The following is a 22,828-nucleotide window of genomic DNA, read 5'->3' on the forward strand; positions in this document are numbered from 1 at the left end:
TCCACCCCTACACAGCTACACTCATTCAAAAACCCTTACCGACAACAAGTTGCTCTATTTGATATAATTTTTCCTCATTATTTATCTCCTTTTGAGAAAAAAAATATCTAAACTTCCCCACTTTTCTTTAACACTCTTCCCAATTGTCATCTAGATTAAGATTAGTCTGACCCTTCTTCAAACAAATACTATATTAAAAAAAAATAAAAAAAATCAACTACTTCCTCTTATATATATATAATCCATCCATCCTCTTTTCTTCTCCATCCAACTTCGTATTCAAATCCTCAACAAAAGAAAGAAATGCCATCCCTCCCTCCTTCAAGACCTTCACCTCCTTCAACCCGCCTATGCACCGCGCACAAAGCTTCCGTGCCACCAGAGGTGTCATGGCACCATGACCACTGCACCGCTGCCAACCAAAGCTGCTCAGTCATCATCCAACCAATCTCCGCTCCCGTCTCTTCCGTCTGGTCAGTGCTTCGCCGCTTCGACCGACCTCAGTCTTACAAACGCTTCATCAAGTCCTGCCATGTCATCAAGGGATCAGGTGGCGTTGGCACTCTCCGTGAAGTCCATGTCATATCTGGTCTTCCCGCCTCTTCCAGCCATGAACGGCTTGAAGTTCTTGATGAAGAAAAACATGTGCTGAGTTTTAGAGTTGTAGGAGGTGAGCACAGGCTAAAGAATTACAAATCGGTGACGACCGTGCACCAGCAGATGGATGGATCGACGGTCGTTGTCGAATCGTATGTTGTCGATGTGCCACCGGGGAATTCAAAGGAGGATACTAAGATTTTTGTGGATACCATTGTGAAATGCAATTTGCAATCTCTTGCTCGCATTGCCGGAGAAGTTCACCGGAAAGGGACTGGAATGGCAGGGATGTAATTTTGGGGAATGGATAAGGGCAGTTTGTTTGTTTATTATTTTTTTTTATTTTTTTGTCATGCAAGTTGCCAACTTGTCATGGCTGCTGTTGCCTGTTGGGTTCCATACTTTTATTTTTGAAACGGTTGTTAGACCTGGTCTTGCATTCGGACTTTGACCAACGAAGCAGCAGTATGGTTGGTTTAGTAATAAATGCAACACCAGGTGCAATCAATTGTCTTTTCCGTAGTTAGAACTAATTTTTTTTTTCATGTATTTTCATAATATTAGAAGGAAGTTTATGTAAATAGTAAATAGTTCACATATGTACTTGTAACTTGTAAGTTGTTTCACTCAAAAAAAAAAAAAACTTGTAAGTTGTAACTGTGTCAGTGTGTTGTCAGTTCTGGGTTCTGTTTGTAAACCCTCTCATCTCTCATATAACAAAATATCTGAAATAATTTAATGAAAAATATAATTATTAATATTATTGGTCTTACATTTGAATAAGTGGTTTAATGGAAATAATTAACAATAAAAGCTAAACTTAGGTCGTAAAATAATCATATATATCATATCCAAAGTGGTCATTCAATTTGAATTTGCTCTCATAAATTTATTTATTTTCCTTCTCATCCATCAATAACTTAAAAGTTAACTGACAAATAATTTTTGAATTATCTCCTGTACTCCACATTTTATGAGAGAAAATTCAGTAATTAATTTTGACCATCAGATTAAAGAAGCGCCAGTAGAAAATGATTGCTTTAGTTTTAAGACTTTCTTAATTTTAGTAGAAAAATATATATTCATTAAGAAATATAGATAAAAATTATTATTATATTCATGCCCTTTAATTTTATAAAATATCAGTAATATAATATAATTATTTGATTAAGTTAATATCCATATTCTAATGTACATGAGCAATTTACATATTGGCTTCATGTTGTAATTTTCTTTGCTAGATATTATTTTTATCATTCTCACATTTGCATTAGAGATTCAAAAGGGCAGTGTGGTGGGGACTGGGGAGGAATTTTTTTTTTTTGTTTTGATAGAAATTAATAAAAAGGTAGAGAAACAGAAAGTGTATGGATATTTTAATATTGGTAGAAAGAACGATACAAATTCTATTGATTTAAACAATCAAAAAAGTTTAGATAGGTAAGAATTATATCTATCTAAACTCCAAAAATGTAAAAAAAAAAAAAAAAAACACTTTAGATCAATAAGAGGAGTAAAGCTAGCGTGTGACATGCTCACCAAGAAAATTTGGTGAGCATAATTCCAAAAGTATATCGGATCGATGTCAAATGCCAAATCCAAACCGTTGAAATCCATGTACTTCATGAGTGATGCATATATATGCAAAATTTTGAAAGTTTCGAGTTTATTTGTTACACGGTCAAGTGGTCAAGGAAATGAACATTTTATTATAAGTTATTTTATATATTCAATTTTTATTATTTCTTTGACCACTTGACCGTGTAGCAAATAAACTCGAAACTTTCAAAATTTTGCATGTATATGCATCACTCATGAAGTACATGGATTTCAACGGTTTGGATTTGACATTTGACGTCGATCCGATATACTTTTGGAGTTATGCTCACCAAACTTTCTTGGTGAGCATGTCACACGCTAGCTTTACTCCAATAAGAGTTATACTATTCTAAAATCCAACAATATTCTATAAAATAGAAAAAAATATATGTTAAGACAGGTGAACTTCTTATCTATCTAAACTCTTTTAAATTTTAAGATTGATAAATTTATACTGATATTTCTATCAATATTAAGATTTCTATACTCTTTCTTTCTGTTTCTCTCTTTACCTTTTTATTAATCTCTACCCAAAAAAATTTCCGAGTGGGGATGCAATAACGGCGAGAGAATGGAATGGAGAAAATTAAGACAAATTATGTACATTTCATTGGTCAATTTGACTAATTTTTATACTGGATAAACTTAATAATAATGAAATGCAAGGAGTGTATATTTTTATGCCGTTGAACTTTGAACTTTTCTTGGTTCCAAATAATTATCTCTTATCATTTTTTTTTCCAAATAATTCTGAGGGCACATGTATAAATATAAATAAAGATAATGGTATACATATTTCTTCTAATTAGGATGTATTTAGGATTTTTTATCGATAGTGACCAAGAACTTTTACTGATACGACTAGCGAACTACGAACTACTGTGAATTAACCAATTCGGACTATGGATTGTTCATGAGTGGGAAAATTTTTTTCTAGAGTAAGTAACTGTCCGATTATACATATAATCTATACACGATTTTCAAAATTCAAGAGTAGACAACTGAGTCTTTGCTACTAATGGTGTTGCTTTATTGTTATTTTAATCAACGACAGAGTCAGACTTTCAAATTATGAGAATCAAACATTAATGAGGTCGATGTATAAATTTTCACGCTGTGTATAAGGATCAATTTTAGTGCTACTTATAACATTTTATTATAAACTATATAAAAATTCATGCATAAGTAGACAAATTAAAAAATAAATAGAGGTCAAACTCAAATTAATCTCATTCATTGTACATAGCTGATAGCTCTACTTCTGATTTTGATGACATGGTACCGAACTACCGATGTGAGATTTAAACGGATAATGGGTGTCAATTGTTAAATCGCTCTAAAAATTTGTGACTAAATTAGTTTCTATATGACAGTTTTGTATTTTGTAATTTCCAAATACAGCTTTAAACTTTGTTTATTTATGTATTTAATTGTTATTGACTGGTTGCTGGGTTTGAGAAAAAAAATCCAGAATAGGTCCCTACCGGGTCCATATCCCCTAAAGTAATTTACTTTTTGAGTTTAGATCTGGACCGTCCGATTCGAATACGGCAAATCCAGTCTGAGAAGGAGCGCACAGGATTCTTTTAATCTGACGGTCGTGAACTAAACTAAAAAAATTGTGTTACTTTAGGAGATGCGAACTCGTCTCTACCTCCGCAGCCAACCAAATTAAGATTCCTTCGTTGCTCACGTGGTGGGACCCACGTGAACGTACCGAGTGCACGTGTTCTCCATTTGTAGACCGTCCGATGAAGGTTGCTGGAGGGCGTAAGAGATTTTTATCCGTTGGATTATCCAACTCATCATGCCACTGAACTTTGTTTGCGTGCTGCTTGGGCGAGATTTACATCCATCCATATGCTTACGTAATTGTAGCGGATTGCGTACTTTGTTTTTGTTTCTGTTTCTGCTTCTGTTTCTTTGCATTATGACCCTCTACTTTTCAAAAAATTATAAAAAATTTGAAAATAGACTTCGTACCTTTCGCACCTTGTTGTGTCTTACATTTTTTTTTTCATTTTCAAAGTTTAAACTTTATCTGAACTGCTTAACATGATCTTCATATTAAAATTTGCTTGGTTGCCAAATTTTATGTTTCTTTTTTTAATTTGTTATTTTTTTTAAGATATGTACGAAATTGATGTTTCTGGACCATCCAAAAACAGTGATTTTGTATTTATCTAACAAAATAATATTAAAATTTCAAAAATATAAAATTTGGTCTCCAATTATATTTTGATATGAATATTATATTGATCAGTTTCGATCGATAATTTGAACTTTCAAAACAAAATTATAAAATATCATGTTGAGCGGTTCATAAATAATTTACAAATTTTGTAAATTTGGTGAGTAATGTATAATTTTTTTGTACTATTTAGAATGTGGAATTTATTTTTTATTGTTTTCTAAAATATATAAGCAATTTAAAATATATATGTGCTAAGTGGAAAAAAAAAAGATATATCTAAATTAGAATCTATATTAACAAAAAAATAATAGATTTTCGCAATTATTGAGAAATTCTACGCTGGTGACTAACTTAAAGCATTTGCTCACAGAAAAAAAAAAATATAAAGTCTCATCTTATCCTTTCAGAAAAGAAAAATAGCAATGAATTCTCCAATACCATACTAATATATACTATTTTCAAAAGAAGATGTTATCCGTTTGATAAGGAATAAAAATGAATATCCAAAATAAAAGTGATTGAGACTAATGATATTAAGCAGAGTGCATATTGAACCACCTTATTGACTACTTTCTTTATTTTAAGAGTTAATTTTCTACTTACTCTTCAAAACTCTAATTTTTAATTTACTCTTATACTCTTCAATATATTTAATATATCCCTTGATTCTTTTTATTATTTTCTATTTATCCATAAAATTAATTACTCACATTTAAATACTATTAAGATCTATCTTTTTCCATTATACCCTTCTTCTTACTTAGAACATTTCATCCCTCAAATTATGAACTCAAATCTAAAACCCATTCAATCTACTTGAAATGACGAATCCGAACCATTGAAATCTGTCTACCTTACGAGTGATGGGTCTACATGTGAAAATTTTAAACAATTGAATTAATTTAGTATAAAGTCAAGCGGTCAAAATTGGAAGGTTAATAAATTAATTTTAATGCATTCATTTTTGAATGTTTTTTTACCACTTGACTATGCAAAATTAATTTTAAAAATGAATATCCAAAATATATGTGGCTTAATGCTTAAACCGAAGCAGTTAATTTCGAAGTAGCATAAAGAAAAGTGATTGAGGCTAATGATACTAAGCAGAGCGCATATTGACCCGCGTTATGGACTAATGTCTTTGTTTTAAAAGTCCTAACGATCGATATGAACCATTCAATATGATTTCTATATAAATATTTACTTGCAAACCGAATTTTACAATTTTCATAATATTTTTTTAAAATATGTAAAAAATCAATTGATCTGAAAATTATGAATCATCTAAAAACAATTATTTTTTATCTATTTAAAAAGTAGAAAAAAATTATGAAAAATATAAAATTTAGTCTTTAAGTACATTTTCATATAAAGATCATATTAAATAGTTCGAATCGACCGTTAAAATTTTAAAAACAAAAATATTAATTCATAGTACATATCAATCCGCACTATATGCATAGACCATAACCTCACTCAAGAGAAACAATGCATCGAGTAAAATAGTTACGACACAAAATAGTTGAGTGGGCAGAACTAGAAAAATTGAATTGGGGGGAGGCTAATCTATAAAATGTAATATGTGAAAAAGACAAAAATAATGTAAAAAATCAATAAATCTGAAAATTACGAATCATCTATAAACAATTATTTTTTATCTATCTAAAAAGTAGCAAAAAAATTCTAAACAACATAAAATTTAGTCTTTAAGTACATTTTCATATAAAAATCATATTAAACAATTCGGATCGACCTTTAAAATTTTAAAAACAAAATATCAATTCGTAGTACATATCAATCCGCACCATATGCATAGTACCATAACCTCACTCAAGTAAAACAATGCTTTGAGTAAAATAGTCAATAAAAAATAGTTGAGTGGGCGGAACTAGAAAATTTTAATAGGAGGGATTAATCTATAAAATATAATATGTAAAAAAGACAAAAATAGAGTGGTCAGTGGAAATTAAATCCATAACCTTACACATACCAATTACAAATTCAAACCACTAGACTACTAACACACATATGTCATTTTATGAGAGAGGCTGAAATGTATAAAATTACAAAAAGTTCAAAAAATTAATTAAATTATAATATACATAATTAAAAAATTTAAAATTATAAAATATCTTATAGATATACATAAATCCGTCAAAAGAATGTTTCTCACATCTTCCTCTTGTTCAAAAGCGTGCAAGAGACGCTCATCTCGCACGCTGTTGAGTGATAAAAGAAAGTAGAATTATTATTCTTTTTTTATATAAACTTTTTTTGTATATTAAGACTACATTCATGATTCATTCGATTTCTAATGTTAAACTTTTTAAAGAATTATTTATCAGTAGTTGGGAATGACCGATCTTTTTAATTCTTTCGACCTTTGACTCACGGCAACAAATAAGAAATTAAAAAATAATACGAAAATTTGAGTGGATTACAGTACGGACTACTACGCATTCATATTTTTATTTTCAAAATTTAAATAAATAATTTGAATTGTTCAATATAATTTTATAAAAAACATACTTGCAGACAAAATTTATCCTTTTATAATTTATTTTACTATTTTCTAGATAGGTAAAAAATTAATATTTTTGAATAGTCTAAATTATTTAGATCAAGTGAATTTCTACCTATCTAAAAAATAGTATTTTTTTTTACAAATATAGAATTTAATTTAGAAGTACATTTTTCATATAAAGATTAGAGAGGGTTCAAATGTCTCCATCTTTTGTGCCACTACTATGCCTCTGTTTTTAAAAACTTTAATAACTCAAAATTTAAAACTTAGAAGTTAAAATAAAATCGTTGGATATGATCTACATCATTTTATCTATGCATATATCTATAACATTTTATCTATGCATGTGTACAAAATTATGGCATGTCTATTTTGTTTTGGTTGTCATTAAGAGCTTGTAGAAAAAGTATTAATGTGGATAATTTTTAGACGTTGATTTTTCAACTTATTGATTCACATAAAAACAAAATTGAAATGTGGTAATGTTTTATAAGCACGTAGAGAAAATAATATATATCACATCTAACGATTTTATTTTGACTTTTAAGTTTTAAATTTTGAGTTATTAAAGTTTTTAAAAATGGAGGTAGATACTGCAAACAACAAATTCATCAAATAGACTTCAAACAACAAATTCAAACCGTTCAACATATATACCTCATGAGTAATATACATTTACAGGTAAAATTTATAAATTTTCGAATTCATTTCATACAAAATCAAGTAGTCAAAAAGAAGGTTTTAAGTTAATATTAATGCATTCAGTTTTCATCATTTTCTAACTGTCTGATTTCACACAAAATGAATTCGAAAATTTATAAATTTTGCATGTAAATACGTAACTTGTAAGATAAATCAGTTTGAACAATTGACATCTGCTGTTTGAAACTTATTTGATAAATTTTGAAATCAATATTATTATGATTGAAATAACATTAATGTCATGTAGCTAGATTATTTTTAAAACAGTAAACATATACTGTTTCGGTAGATACTTCCCATTATAACAATAATGGGACAGTATCCACGAGGGTAAAAAGTGACTCCTCGCATATATCGACATAAAAGTGCCTTTTTCTATCAGTGATGGTAATATCCGCGACAGTATACTAACAGTATCCCTCACGAATACTGTTTCATTCTTGTATATATGCTGACTTTTTCGTATAGCAGTAACTGCACCTTCTCTGTATAAATCTAAACCTAATTACAGTTTGTTTGCTTCTTGCAATTGGTTGCTTCTTAAGAGCAATAAGCACAACTTGCCTCACTTAAATCCAAAGTAGAGAAGAAGTATATATTACCAAAAATTAAACATTATTTCACAAAACTACTCAATTAAGCAGGGGCGGATCTAGTATGTAATGGGAAGCAGTTGTTCTTTTTGGATTTTGAGTTTTAATGGTGATTTATCGGTACTGATCGACTTTGTTTCTCTCCCTCCTGGATTTCTTTTTGTCCTTCTCTTGATGTTTGATTTGTAATTCAGATTAAATTTTGTTTAAAATCAAAATAAATTTCTTAAATTATAATTATAAGTTAAAGCATCATAAATTACAAGTCAGAACATTAGAAAATATAAGTCAAAATATATTTTTTATAGACTATCCAATTAGTTAATGGGTTTAAATCCGATTTGATATTTTTTTGCCTCCAGATGAAAATCCTGAATTCACCCCTGCAATTAAGTAATCATCCCAATTTTCGATCTTGCAAGCATTCTTAAAAAAATATATCCATTATTACTTCAAAGGACAAGCCTGCATTATTATTATTATTTTAATATCGGGCTCATCCACAACAGAGACTTATCACACGTGTGAACCATGTATTAAATATTAAAAAAATTGTAAATTCATTTAATTCTTTTTAACGTAGTTCATAATTTTTTAAAATATTCTGTATTGGAAGAGTTCATAATTTTATAAAAAAAACATTTTCTTTTATTGAAAAGAGGCACGATTCAATTATTCGTACTTAGCAATAATAAAATACAATGATGTTAAATAAAATAGATTAAAAAAATAACAGCATTTTATGAGACGGTTTGCAAATTGATTTTTTTTTATAAACCATAATTAAAAAAACAGATTTTTATGCAACCAACATAATTATTTTTTTTACAAAAATCATAAGAATTGAAATATTATTTCGGTCGAGGTATTTTCACAATTTTCAACATATTTTTTCTCGAAAATTTGGTCCAAAATAAAATCTCAGTTCTTATAATTTTAAAAAAAAAAAATAAAGTAATCAAGTTGGTTTGGTCAAATCTATTTTTTTTATTTATGGTTTCTAAAAAAAAAAATTCTTGCAAATTGCAATTTTGAATTTCTTTGGACAGATCATTTTGCAGAAATTGTCGGTACTTTAAATTATTTTTAACAACAACAAACACTTTAACAACGAGGGCTATTCTTTCAGCCTTTTCTAAATAACCCACTTGAGTTTAGATACTACAAAACTGTGTGCTAAAATTCCAAACAACCCCCCAAATTTTTTTTTTCAAAATTTTTTGTAAGTAGGTTGAGATGCACATTGATTGTGAATACACGCTTTTTTTCTCATGATTTGCTTAGAATCAAACTGTGATTGGCTGGAGATGCAACTTGCACCTCAACTTGTAGCTTGGCTTGAAAAGTAGTGCTACCTAGTTGAGACTTGAGAGGTTGTACCCTTTCTTTCTTTCTTCTTTTTTAAAAAGATATAGCAAGAAAAATAAATTGCCTTATTGGCTTGAGGTTGTTTGTCGCCTTGTGACTATTTATTTAAATTTATTATATGTGTTCCCTTTTCCGTACTAGTCGGCACAAGATTTACTAATTAAATTTGAATTAAATTTGAATAATTTTTATCTTTCTTTAATAAAGTATTTTTTTTCTTTTAGTATGTAATGAAAAAGGTTAGGGAATCTTATCCATAGGTAATGTTTAAGCTCAATAGAGATTTGATTTTGTTATTTTCTTAATTTCTATTCTACTAAGGAGGCCTAAATTGATTATTTCAACTTAGGCCGGTCTAAATTATTTATGTTTGGTTGAGGTCTAAAGTTATATCATAGCTTATACTATTTTTTGTTTGGTTAGAGTTGGCGGAGGACTAAAATTTTGAAAGCCTAAATTGGTTAATTATTTATAATAAGATACTAATTATATAATATTAATATATTAATAATAACTGTAATATATTATATATTATTATAATTTTTTTTAATATATTAATAATATAAAATATTAATTATAAATTAATAATAATTATTCATAATAAAATACTAATTATATAATTATAAATTAATATTAACTATTAATTATAAAATTATAAATAATAAGATACTAATTATATAATATTAATATATTAATTACAACTATAATATATTGTAATATTATTATAATAATTATTTAATATATTAACAATATAACATATTAATTATATAATTACATATTAACAATAATTATGAATAAGAAAATATTAATTATATAATATTAATAGATTATAGTATTATTATAATAATTATTTAATATATTAACAATATAGGATATTAATTATATAATTATATATTAATAATAAGATACTAATTATATAATATTAATATATTAATAATAACTATAAAATATTATAATATTATTATAATAATTATTCAATATATTAACAATATAACATATTAATTATATAGTTATATATCGTTAATAAGATACTAATTACACAATATTAATATTTTAATAATAACTATAATATATTATAATATTAGAGTAAGGCTACGGTGAGTTGCGAAGTAAAATACATTTTGACTTCACGCAATATCTTCATTTTCAAAGTTCAAATAGTCGATCCAAACCGTTAGATATTTAATCTATAATAAAATATGCTTGGAAACTAAATTTTATATTTTTGGAATTTTTTTTACTATTTATTAAGCCATTTTGAAAATCTGAAAATCCGGATGAATAGTAAAAAACAGTAAAAATTTGTGGACCGCTGGATCGGCGATTTTCAAAGTGGCTTAATAAATAGTAAAAAAATTTCAAAAAATGTAAAATTTGGTATCCAAGCACATTTCAATATGGAGATCATGTTGAGCGGTTCGGATTGACGTTTTAAACTTCAAAATCGCAAAATATGAACGTGAATTAAAATAGTCGCTTTACTTCGCAACTCACCGTAACCCAGCTCTATAATATTATATAATAATTATTAATAAAAGGATATTAATTATATAATATTATTATAATAATTATTTAATATATTAACAATATAAGATATTAATTATATACTAATAATAATATACTAATTATATACAAATAAAATATTATTATAATAATTCAAATTAGGCCACGAGGTGGAATATATAAGATGGTTTCATTTAGGCTGGCCTAAAGATTGGCTTATGCCATCTTAGTCCGGCTCAATTAAGGCACGTTTGATGGAATAACGAGGTCTAAACTCCTTATTCCACCCTTTAGGCCACAACCAACATGGTGCTAGATCTCATATCCCATAATTTTTATTCTTAGAGATATACTACATTTTGTGGGAATCTAAAAAATGATACGTCATAGAAGGAAGTGACAAAAGTTTAAATAACGTTTATCGTGTCATAGCAGAACAAATAAAAAATGACGCTATGTCCATATAGCGCCGATAGCGCAATAAATTTAATAATCTGAAAATGTTATAACGCGCTATTTAGAATCTTGGAAGGAACCAATTCCTTTTAGACATTTTCTATCTTTAAAATTTGTATGCACATTAGACTTTTTTTATTTTTATTTTTATTTTTTTATTATAGCTGAGGATTGTGATCTCTATCAAAATTTTAAGGAACCCAATCAGTTATTCGTCTTCTAGTACATTACAATTTTTATATTTTTTTTCTCCGACAGAACATTTATATATATATTATATATTTCTAATTATAAAAAAGGGTAAATTTCGCTGTAGGTCACTAAACGTTGTTATTTGTCACAAATTGGTCACTCAAATTTGATTTGTCCCGTTTGAGTTACTCAACTTTGTTATTTGTTCCAATCAAGTCTCACTATATTTTTCTATCCAAAATTTTAACGGAATATTCCTATTCCGTCCAAAAAATTAACGGAATATACTCAATCCATCCAAAATATTAACGGAATGAGCATATTCCATCCAAAATACTAACGGAATTAGTATATTCCGTTAAAATTTTGGATGGAAAAATGTCGAGGAACTTGATTGGGACAAATAACAAAGTTGAGTGACTAAAAAGAGACAAATCAAACCTGAATGACCAATTCGTGACAAATAACAAAGTTTAGTGATCTAAAGCGAAATTTACCCTATAAAAAATTATGCATATCCAGTCATTCTATCTACAAAGGATTATATATTATGTTAGATATTTTTAGATATTTTCTATCATTCTATCTACAAAAGGGACTATATATTATGTATATTATGTTAGATATTTTCTATCATTCTATCTACAAAAGGGACTATATATTATGTATATGCGGGCCCAGTTAAAATTACCAATTTGACATCATTTTTTTTGAGAAAAAAATATGGATATTGCCCACATTTAATTGATGATTGCGGCTTTAAAATTTGTAGTCACGGTTTACAAAAATACAATGTGCTCAAAACAATTGCTAAATGCAAAATCAAAACAAGATGAAGTCGTTGAATGAAAAAAATCTCAAAAACAAAATTTAAAATTGGAAGCGGTAGCTAGGTCTCTGGGTTGTCTCCCCCTCATACCAGAACATATCCGTACCAGTCTCTGGTGCAGGTCTAATCCTGCTCCAGCTCGTACCAGATTGTACCAGTACCGGTTCGGTACTGTTCGGGACTGTTCGGGACTGTCATACCCTCTTGTCAGTGTACCACTCCCTATGTACCAGTCCATTTCTCTCCTTTTCACAGATCAACCACACTCATGTCTCCTTGTTGCTGTTACAGTGGAGCTGCTGCTGCTTCTGCAGCATGGTCCTGCATCAAGTCACTGGTGTATCGTATTTGTCGCGCCTTTTCAAAAAATTTAAGCTGCCATGTGATCTCTTGTAGCAGTTCATCCGGATCCTTGCGCATCTCTCTCGCCATATTATAAATTGCATAATCAACATAGTAGCTCGCTGTTCAGTTGTTAGCATACCATTATACCAATCCTGTTCAATTGGACATCATCGTGCTTTGTATGAGTAATTTACATCTTTTCCATGCAATGAAATGTTCAGATTGCTATGCAAATGTAAACCATTGAAGTTGATTGGAATGTGCAGATTTCTTTTGTTTCAAAGAAAGATCTACTCATCTACATTATTTTTTTTTTCCTTAAAACAAAAAAAACTATATATATATAATGAGACGGGTTACAACGAGTTACGAAGTAAGAGCTTTTTCTTATTTCACATTCATATTTTCTATATCAAAGTTTAATAGCGGATCTGAACTGCTCAATACAATCTCCGTATAAAAATATTCTCGCATATCAAATTTAACATTTTTAGAATTTTTTACAAATTTCTTAGATAGGTAGAAAATTGTTGGTTTTAGAAGATTTTGGACTATCTAAAAACAATAATTTTTTAGCTATATGAAATAATAATAAAACCATTCTAAAAAAATTAAATTTAGAGCATCTACATCCCTAAAACTATTAGAGTTTCTAATCTGATGTGGCAGTTTCTAATCCAGTTTCAGGGATGGGAGAGAGTTTCTTATTTAGAAACTATGCAGGAAAGTTTCTTATTAAGAAACTGTTTATAAACTCTATGTTGGCTAAATGATTGGCTCAAATTGTTTCTCCTTTTTAATTTGTTGCTGATGTGGCTTAATAGAAACTCTAAAATGAGTTTCAGGGATGTGAGAGTTAGAAACTTTAGAGACCATAATTTCTAAAAAGTAGTTAACAGTTATTTAGAAACCCTCTTGAGTTTTAGGGATGCAGATGCTCTTAGTCTCCAAAAACATTTTCATATGAAGATTATACTGAGGGTTTCAATCAACAGTTTGAACTTTAAAATTTGAAAATATGAATGTGAAATAATAAAGAGCTCTTACTTTACAGATCACCATTCACCATCTCCTATATATAATTTAGCATGATAAGCACGCAAAGACTATCTGTCTGGTCCTCTAGCACTACCATTATAAGCACATATATATGAATGTGTAGAGAACGGGTTGTCTAATCCATGATTCAATGACACTTGGGTCCCACCCTGTCAGATTCGAAGCAATGCTTTTACAAAAACCGCAAAATGTGATGAATGCTGTTTTTCGTGAGAAATACCTTAGTATCTATATTTTATGTATTTTCCGGTAAAAATAATGAGGTGGGTTCAAATACCTTTATTTTTTGTGTTTCCATCATGCCTGCATTTTTAAAAACATTAATAAATTAAAATTAAAATTATAAACATGAAAATAAAACCATTAGATGTGATTTATGTTATTATATCGAGTAGAACTAGGGTGCTCTTAAGCTTACCAAAGTTTTGGTGAGCTTAACTCTAAAACTCATCAAATCGATTTCAAATGATAAATCTGAACCGTTGAAACCCACCTACCTTACGTGTGATGTATCTACATGTGAAATTTTTAAACATTCGAATTAATTTAGTATAAAGTCAAGCGGTCAAAAACGTTCAAAAAATGAATGCACTAAAATTAATTTATTAACCTTCTAATTTTGACCGCTTGACTTTATACTAAATTAATTCGAATGTTTAAAAATTTCACATGTAGATGCATCACACGTAAGGTAGGCGGGTTTCAACGGTTCGGATTCGTCGTTTGAAATCGATTTGATGAGTTTAGAGTTAAGCTCACTAAAACTTTGGTGAGCTTAAGAGCACCCTAGTTCTACTCTATTATATCTATGCATGTGTAAAAAATTATAACATTTTAACTTTATTTTAGTTGTCATCAAGAGTTTGTAAAAACGTACTTATGTGAATAATTTTTTGACGTTGATTTTTCAAATGAGTAATTCACATGAAAACAAAATTGAAATGTGATATTTTTTTATAACAACAGAGAGGAAATAACATAGATCACATCTAACGGTTTTATTTTGATTTATTAACGTTTTTAAAAATAAAGATATGATGGAGGCACAAAAAATAGAGGCATTTGAACCCTCCTCAAAAATAAATTGGAGAAAATAATATGAAACATAAATTAATGGACTACTTCACTTCAATTTCTTACAAATCAACAAAAATTATTCAGAAAATTTTACTATTTTCCTCCACCTTTTATTTTCTAACATTTAAAAACAGTCTCTAAGATTAAAGAGATGTACTCATTCGGCACAGCCGAATTTTTATTCCTTTGTTAATTTTCGAAAATAGATGGAGTAACTTAGAATTTGAATGTAGGACCACGAGATTTTTTTTATTTATTTAGAAGTGACTTTTTAACCGGGATCAATAACTCAGATTCAAAACATTCGTATGTTTTTTTCAATAACACATAAATAAATATTTTTATTTTTTTTACAGCTACAAAAAATCTTGACAGAAAAATGTTGATCCAAGCTATTTGTCGCAATCTTTTTAGTAAATTCATTTCTATAGTATTCCATCTATTTTAAAAAAATATATAAAATTATTACTAATTTTTCAATAAAGAAAAATAAAAAAATTATAAGATCTTCTATTTACAGAATCAGAAATCAAATAAAAAATCATAAAAAGTCAGAACAGTTAGGAATCTCAGCGGTTTGGATATTTTTAAAAATACTAAAAAATGTGGGCATTTTTGTAAGTATCTATTTAATGTTTGATATTAATAAAAAAACCGGGATCTTGACACCGTCTTTTTAATTTCTTAAAATTAACTTATCAATAAAAGCTTAACGGGTCTCTTTGTATCAATAAAAGCTCGTGACATAATTTTTTTTTTATACATTTCTTTTTTTAAAGAAGTCACATAACCACCGATTTTCATATAACAGAAAATCATACAATATTCAACTAGTACCAATCGGCTGATACCGATACTTCAACAAAATAAGACAATATGTATAAACCTACTACATCATAGCATAATCATAACAAGTAATCAATAAAGAAAAACATAACATGCTATAACAACATCAAAAACTCCATGTACATACCAATAGTAAAAAAAGATCATGTACGTCTATAAATTGGCATGGAATATGGAGGAGCTGGAGTTGGCTGCATCAGGCACTAAAGCTGTCCCTGGTCCATGCATATGAGTTGAATCCTGTATAACTTCCATAGAAACCGTAGTGGAACCTATAAGGTCCTTCAAATCAGAAGATAAGATTAAATTAAGTTGAGATGTAAGATTAGATTTTTAATTCGTAATTCAAAAGTTAGCTACATCAATAATTTTGACTCCTAAAACCTGTACAGTATAAATATTAACATGCATTAAATAATTTTTATATACATAATTGCTCGCTGACTTGCAATCTCTAATTTATTTTGTTTTCTTCTGTTTCAATTCAACTACGTGCACTGATAATTATAAATGCATTTGACATTCAATTTTAATTATATTTTCAGAGATTTTAATGATATCTTGTATGTTATTTCTATTAACTTTATCAGCTGGCAGCCCCACAATAAAGAAGATGAAGAGGAATAATATAAAGATATATTTATATAACAGTCGGATTGTAATGCTCTTGATTTTGTACACAATTTCTATTAACTATTGTCGGATTGTAATGCTCTTGAAAAATATTAACCAAAGATAATTTAAATAGAAAAGATTGGATAGGAAGACATAAAATGATGTTTTCTGTAACATTTATTAGATGTCATGTCCAACATCAAAGAAAAAACAAAAATTACGTATACAAAGTTACAAACCAATTTATCATTTTTTATGTAAATTAACAATAAGTATTTTTAAAAATCACATTTAAGATAAAGGAAACAACAGAAAATTTGCAACACCTTGAAGATACTTCTTTAACAATAAATAGAAAAACAAAAGCTTCTACACATATATCGAAAGTTGCATTCTCTCTAGAAAAACACAAGTCATGACCTCACTATTTAAATAAAATTCAAAAAAAGTGAAGACGTTGAATACAAAATACACCTATGCACTCTCACTGACAGGGTACTCAAACACAACATCCTTCCCGCAAAGCTTGCGGTAAACCCCGCTAAAGGTCTCCAACTTGTATTCAGTGTTGTTGCGCTCTTTGGGGTCCAAAAATATCTGCAAATTCAAGGCAAAAAATACTGTTGCTTAAAAAAAATGCTTAAACAGGCTCCGCTATCCTACTGACAGAAAGCACCAATTGTAATGTATCAATCTGTGCATACTGGTACATTTTGGTCAAACGCTCTACACAAAGAAAAGTCAATGTCTACCACTGAACAGGTACATTCATACAAGTAACAGTAAGATGTCGTTCTAGTCCCAGAAATATAGAAAACTAATTAAGTAAACAACATAAATAAATATAAAATCACAAGCAGTGTACCTTGATGATCTTAGATCCATCAAGACGGTACCTAACGCGCTTGCCGACAATCTCAGCTGGGTAAACCACATCCTCCAACATGCCATCGTGCACTGCTGTCAGAGTGCGGGTTCGGGGCCTGATCACAGCAGATCCCTTCTTTGGCGGCTTCACTATCCTCCTTGTTGTCACTACAACCACATCCTATCAAACAAAATCAATTGGTTGAATGATACAAAAGCCACTATCAAGTTATGGAATATGTGGAGAAATCAAGTCAGACTCCTGCATATGTTATAAGATGCTAAAGAAATGAAGCTCAGGTCTTAAAATTCCCACCATTGCATAAAGAAAAACATTACTGCGAATATTTGTACCAAAAAAGAAGAGCAAACATAATTTTGTGATTTTCACAGAAGGAAAAAAAAAGACAACTGTCATAATAAAATTGACCCACCATAATCCTAACAGAATTTTCATCCCATTTGACCATATAATTTCACTTATTCTAACTCAACACAGTATTCATCCCATCCTAGTTCTTTTACAACAAAATAAATTGAAATATACAATAGTTTTCTGCAACACAACGATAGGGGCAAATTTATCCAAGAAAAATACAATTGTATAGTGAAAGAAAATCCTGGTACAGTGTTCCATGTCAGTTTTAGCATTAAGATCGTCTTTGCAGATGTTAAAAGTATGTCTTCTCAACAAAGACAAACAGGAGAGATTTTTTTTTTCTTTTTCTTTTTTTGAAAGAAAACCAACTAACCTTGCCGCTAAACTTCTTCTCAAGCTCTCTAACAAGCCTCACATGAATTTTCTTGAAGCCCTTGCGAAGCCGGTAGGGCACATGAATAACAACGGCTTTTCTATTGCCAGAAATATCCACCTGACTATACAAGTAATACAAAAATTACTTGCTAGTTCACAATAATTCGCCATAGTTATAACATCAATTGTCGAAATTGAACTAATCTTACACAGCAGAGTTGATGTAGAGGTCTTTAAGATCACTCTTCAGCTCCTGATTACTTTGCTCCAAATCAAACAAAGCCTGACAACATAATAAAATTAGACTAAACTCAAACATAAAAAAAAAGTGAATTACAAAACCTGTATTCAGTCCAAGGGTTAAAAGGAGTTTCCAGTTGTATTCAAAATTTGTAATGTGTGTCGTACAAATGCCAAATCACATCCAAAATGGGAGAAAAATCTTTCATCAGAAAATGAACACGGATTTAGCATTTATAATAAATGAATGTTCACTTTCTCGGGTAGTCCCAAAAGTTACCTTTTTCCTTGTTCTTTTGAAATGTTATGAAGGACCAAATGGGTAAACATCATAATGCTTGAGCACTAAATTAGAAGTCATAGAGTCTACAGAGCAACTCAAGGAATTCGTGCAACTTTTCATGCAAACTACGTATGTAAATTACTCTTTTAACTCGCATTAAAGATATATAAAAACAAACCTGAGCAACTGAGTCTTCAAACTCACTCGGCTCAAGGTCTTTGTCCTTGTGAATTTTCTGCCTTGCAGTGTACATCTTGTGTATGAGTTGCAAGATTACCCTACATATAGATGTCAGACATACAAGACAAGGCTCAATATCCACATGGAATGTATGTGATATAAACAGTATATTATAGTTGTGAGAAAGAAAAGAATGCAACGACATTGTCTCATTGGTTCTAGCTCTACAGTTCTCATCTGAATACCGACACCACAACAGAGGTTTCAGATTTTGGTCATAGCAATTGCGGTACATACTAGCATGCAAGGAAAAGAGATATTTTGGGCATGATTTTGTTTTTATTTAAAGGCCCGTAGACATTCATTCAATAACCAAATGCGCTTACAGTAGTACATGTAAAGGGGACTTTACATCTTAGCTAGGGCTATTGAGCTATATAAGGAATCTGATAGAACTTCTTAACACCAATTGGTACCAGTAGCATTTTCAGGTACAGCGTAGGTCTGGCACTTGAAACCATGTCCCAGGTAATGGCATTCTAGATAACTGAGTTTCACAAGAAAAACCATTTTGTATGTAGCCCTGGTATTACACATCAAATATATATATTTTTCTCTCTCTTGAATTTCAGGCTTCTTGGATATATTGTTAATATATCCTTTCATCAGTAAACCTCAACAAAACAGGCACAATCTAAAATTCCAAATATTTGCGAATTAAGTCAACAATAATAAACACGCGACACTAGAAATAATTGTAGTTTTACATAGTCTTAATTATTATGAGAAACGAAAAGGAACGAATAGTACCTCGGAGTCGGAGATAAAGAGGAGGATTAGTCCGAATAGGGAGAAAGCTCGCAATGAACTGGCGGCTAGGGTTTTATACGAAGGTTTTACAATTTTATAGCTATTTGTTGTTCGGATTCGGATTTGGGCTCTACTAAAGCCCAAATATTTTTTTTGAGGAAAAAGCCCGTAGCCCAAATCTCTACTAAAGCCCAAATCTATATTAAGCCGTTCGTGACCTGGGTCCATGACTAATTTCAAATATAAAATGACGTGACTTGTGGTTTTCCGAAAATGAAACATCGTCCGACTTTGACATTGACCAATATTTTCTTGTTTGAAGGACGAGAAAACAAGATTTTCTCACTCCGGATAACTTGTAGGGTAAACAAGTTGTATATTTTTTTCATTTTGACGATTATTCGTACGTGCATGAAACAGGTAATTTTCTAACTTTTAGAAAGTCACAGGACCATATTAGAATTATTTTTATTTTAAAAATTGAAATTTATGAGGCCTATCTCTGAAAAGTTTCCACCCACAGCACGGGTGCGCATCCCCTGAGATATCTCATATTTTGCGTGACCTACGTGTCCGGTGCCTATTCGGGGATAGCGCAGGGACCAGTATTGTTTTAGCTTTGAGATTCGCGCAGAACATCTTTGAACAGTTGAGATATTCCACAAAGTCACGCAAAATATGAGATATCTCAGAGGATGCGAATTCCCACAGCACAGTCCCTGAGCCCGCATCGTCTGCAACTCTGCATTAACTCAAAAGAGCATCTTTTGAGTTAATGCATCTCGACCGTGTGATTATAAATGGAGCCCATCCGTCCCCTACATGGTTTTTAATATTAGTGTGGATCTAATCTGCACGAATCTTCAATCTATTCGGATGGTTCAGATACATTAATTCAAAAGATTCATTTTTGAGTTAATGCAAAGGATACGAATTCGATCCCAGGCTACAGGCTACAAATAAAAATTCCCCCTAACAAGAAAAGAAAAAGCAAATACACGAACAGGTCTGTCTTTGCAGCTGCTCCTCTCTCAATTGAGGAAAGCGACATTTTAGGTCAAATTGAGGGGGGGAGAGAGAGAGAGAGAGAAAGAGAATGGATCAGATATTGAACAAGGCCGGGAGCTACTGGTTCGGCCAGAAAGCCACCAAAGAGATCGATTCAATTGGAGATGACCTCAATGTGAGCTCAATTTTTGTTCCCTTGTTTTCTTTCCGATTCCCCCGTAATTTCTAGGATTTGCTTAAATATTTTCCCTCTATCTGCATTGAAAGCTTGTATAGTCTCACCGTACACAGTTTGAAGTTGAAATCGTTCATTAGAGACACAATGCAATATATCCAGGCTGCAATTTAGTTTGTTTTGATTTTAAATTCAATGTTCAATCATTGAAAAGAGCTAAAATTGTTGTAGAGAAGTCTTAACTAAAGTATTTATTTCTGGCAAAATTGCACTATTTCCACCCTTTAATCTTTATGCAGTCACCAGACACCTTTGGTAATTTGTTATTGTTTTATAAAAATGCAAGACATAACTACTGTCTAGGTTTCTATGCAATTAATTTTTATAAGTTCTCTTTGTTGCATTGTTTACTGCTGTTCATGTTTCCTTTTATGATCATTTGCGGTAACTCGTTGCTTTCTAAGTTTCAACTGTTTTGCCCCCTTTTTCCTTAAATAATCTTCTGCCTTCTTTTGACTAGAACGGTTGACTTTTAAAAAATTATATATATATTGCAAGCTTAAATCAAAAGAGTTAACTGATATAACTGTTCTTGTTAAATGATTGCAGTGCACCTTTTGTTGTTTTATTTCTACCATAGTGTTTTCCTTGTTAATTATACTCACAAAAATGTTTGTCTAAATATGTTTCAGTCAATCTCTAGCAGCATTGGTGGAGGAGCTAAATGGCTGGTCAACAAAGTAAAAGGTGTACTTCTATCATTTCTATTTGTTGGCTTTTAAAATAGAACCATAACCTTTTCCATCTTAGAAGCAGATATATACAATTTAAACCACACTTTCATGGTATGCAAATTTAATTAAAAATTAGATTGACATGACAAAATGACTGGCAATACCAACCCTCACATAAAAGAGAAATAGCTTGAAGGAGTGAACTGACACTCTCTTTTGGTCATCACGTATTAACCTTTTTTGTGTTGATTACTCAGAGAGCAATAATCGATAGTTTAATACTGTTTTACTTGTAAAATTGAAAAATGTGTTACCAATAGATAACACAAGTAAATGGTAGAAAAAAAACTTGGAATATTATTCTGTGGAGCAAATACCTTCAAAGTCCAAATTTAATTTTTGAACTTGAGCTGGTGCCCAAAATCTTAGCTGTTCACTAAACATCATCCCTCACCTTCTATTGCTAGAAGTCAATAACTAATCCCACTCACTCTAAATATAACTTCCTCAGGAAAGATGCAAAAGCCCCTGCCAGATCTACTCAAAGAATATGACATGCCCGCCGGCATCTTCCCGAGAGATGCGACAAACTATGAGTTCAATGAAGAAACTGGAAAATTAATTGTTTACATCCCTTCCATTTGTGAGGTTGGCTACAAGGATTCCTCTGTTCTCAGGTTTTCCACCACTGTTACTGGCTACCTAGAGAAGGGAAAGTTTGCTGACATAGAAGGCGTGAAAACCAAGACTTTGATCTGGGGCAAGGTCACTGCTGTCAAAACTGAGGGGTCGAAACTTAATTTTACTACTAGTGTGAAGAAGACTACCCGAAGCCGAGATGCATACGAAGTACTTAGAGATGGTATCAGTGTCGATAAATTCTAGGTATGCAAGTGATGATATGGGAAGAAAAAATTGTATTGTTCTTTGTAATCAGCTGTGTATGTGGTCTCTGGGATTGGTGTTAATTATGCAAATGTTGGATTGACGTATACATAATCATGAAATGTTGCTAGAATAAGTTTTCCTCTTTCTTGTTTTAAAAGTGTTTGAGAAGATATGTTGTTTGTTGTACTCTGGTAAAACGACAGTCTGAGGTTATATCGGATCATGCCTATCTGAATTATATGAGATTTTCTATGAGGGGGCATTAGAGAATATGAGACTATCAAATTGAAATAGGATTGTCTGCTGCCTTTATTAATGTAACTATTTCAGCTTGATTTTGTAAATTATCTTTCTTAATTTATATTTAGAGCATGTGTGAGCCATGTCAGA

The 22,828-nt window shown here is 30.4% G+C and overlaps 2 protein-coding genes and 1 pseudogene across 3 annotated transcripts; 2 read left to right on the forward strand and 1 right to left on the reverse strand.

Moving 5' to 3' along the window:
- Positions 1 to 233: 233 nt before the first annotated feature.
- Positions 234 to 1,214, forward strand: LOC144573614 (abscisic acid receptor PYL5 pseudogene; annotated as a pseudogene). Its single transcript, XR_013518048.1, has one exon. The product of XR_013518048.1 is annotated as an abscisic acid receptor PYL5 pseudogene (transcript).
- A 15,616-nt stretch (positions 1,215 to 16,830) lies between these two features.
- Positions 16,831 to 18,922, reverse strand: LOC144572988 (small ribosomal subunit protein eS7-like). The gene is made up of 5 exons (XM_078322637.1): positions 18,822 to 18,922; positions 18,330 to 18,403; positions 18,119 to 18,242; positions 17,365 to 17,547; positions 16,831 to 17,096 (listed from the first exon to the last, which is right to left on the reverse strand). The coding sequence occupies exons 1-5, from the start codon at positions 18,894 to 18,896 to the stop codon at positions 16,974 to 16,976; spliced, it is 579 nt and encodes a 192-aa protein (XP_078178763.1). The 5' UTR covers positions 18,897 to 18,922; the 3' UTR covers positions 16,831 to 16,973.
- A 1,691-nt stretch (positions 18,923 to 20,613) lies between these two features.
- LOC144572989 (uncharacterized protein At5g01610-like) lies at positions 20,614 to 22,622 on the forward strand. Its single transcript, XM_078322639.1, has 3 exons — positions 20,614 to 20,816; positions 21,509 to 21,563; positions 22,062 to 22,622. The coding sequence occupies exons 1-3, from the start codon at positions 20,730 to 20,732 to the stop codon at positions 22,433 to 22,435; spliced, it is 516 nt and encodes a 171-aa protein (XP_078178765.1). The 5' UTR covers positions 20,614 to 20,729; the 3' UTR covers positions 22,436 to 22,622.
- Positions 22,623 to 22,828: the final 206 nt, after the last annotated feature.

This window comes from Carex rostrata, chromosome 21 (assembly GCF_964058835.1).
Source record: "Carex rostrata chromosome 21, lpCarRost1.2, whole genome shotgun sequence".
NCBI classification, from domain to species: domain Eukaryota; kingdom Viridiplantae; phylum Streptophyta; class Magnoliopsida; order Poales; family Cyperaceae; genus Carex; species Carex rostrata.

Coding starts and splice junctions, on each gene's coding strand:
- LOC144572988 (XM_078322637.1), bottom strand. CDS start 18,896: ATGTACACTGCAAGGCAGAAAATTCACAAGGACAAAGACCTTGAGCCG. Junction 18,404..18,821: donor TTGAAGACTCAGTTGCTCAG/GTTTGTTTTTAT, acceptor TTATGTTGTCAG/GCTTTGTTTGATTTGGAGCA. Junction 18,243..18,329: donor CTCTACATCAACTCTGCTGT/GTAAGATTAGTT, acceptor TTACTTGTATAG/TCAGGTGGATATTTCTGGCA.
- LOC144572989 (XM_078322639.1), top strand. CDS start 20,730: ATGGATCAGATATTGAACAAGGCCGGGAGCTACTGGTTCGGCCAGAAA. Junction 20,817..21,508: donor CAATTGGAGATGACCTCAAT/GTGAGCTCAATT, acceptor AATATGTTTCAG/TCAATCTCTAGCAGCATTGG. Junction 21,564..22,061: donor GCTGGTCAACAAAGTAAAAG/GTGTACTTCTAT, acceptor TAACTTCCTCAG/GAAAGATGCAAAAGCCCCTG.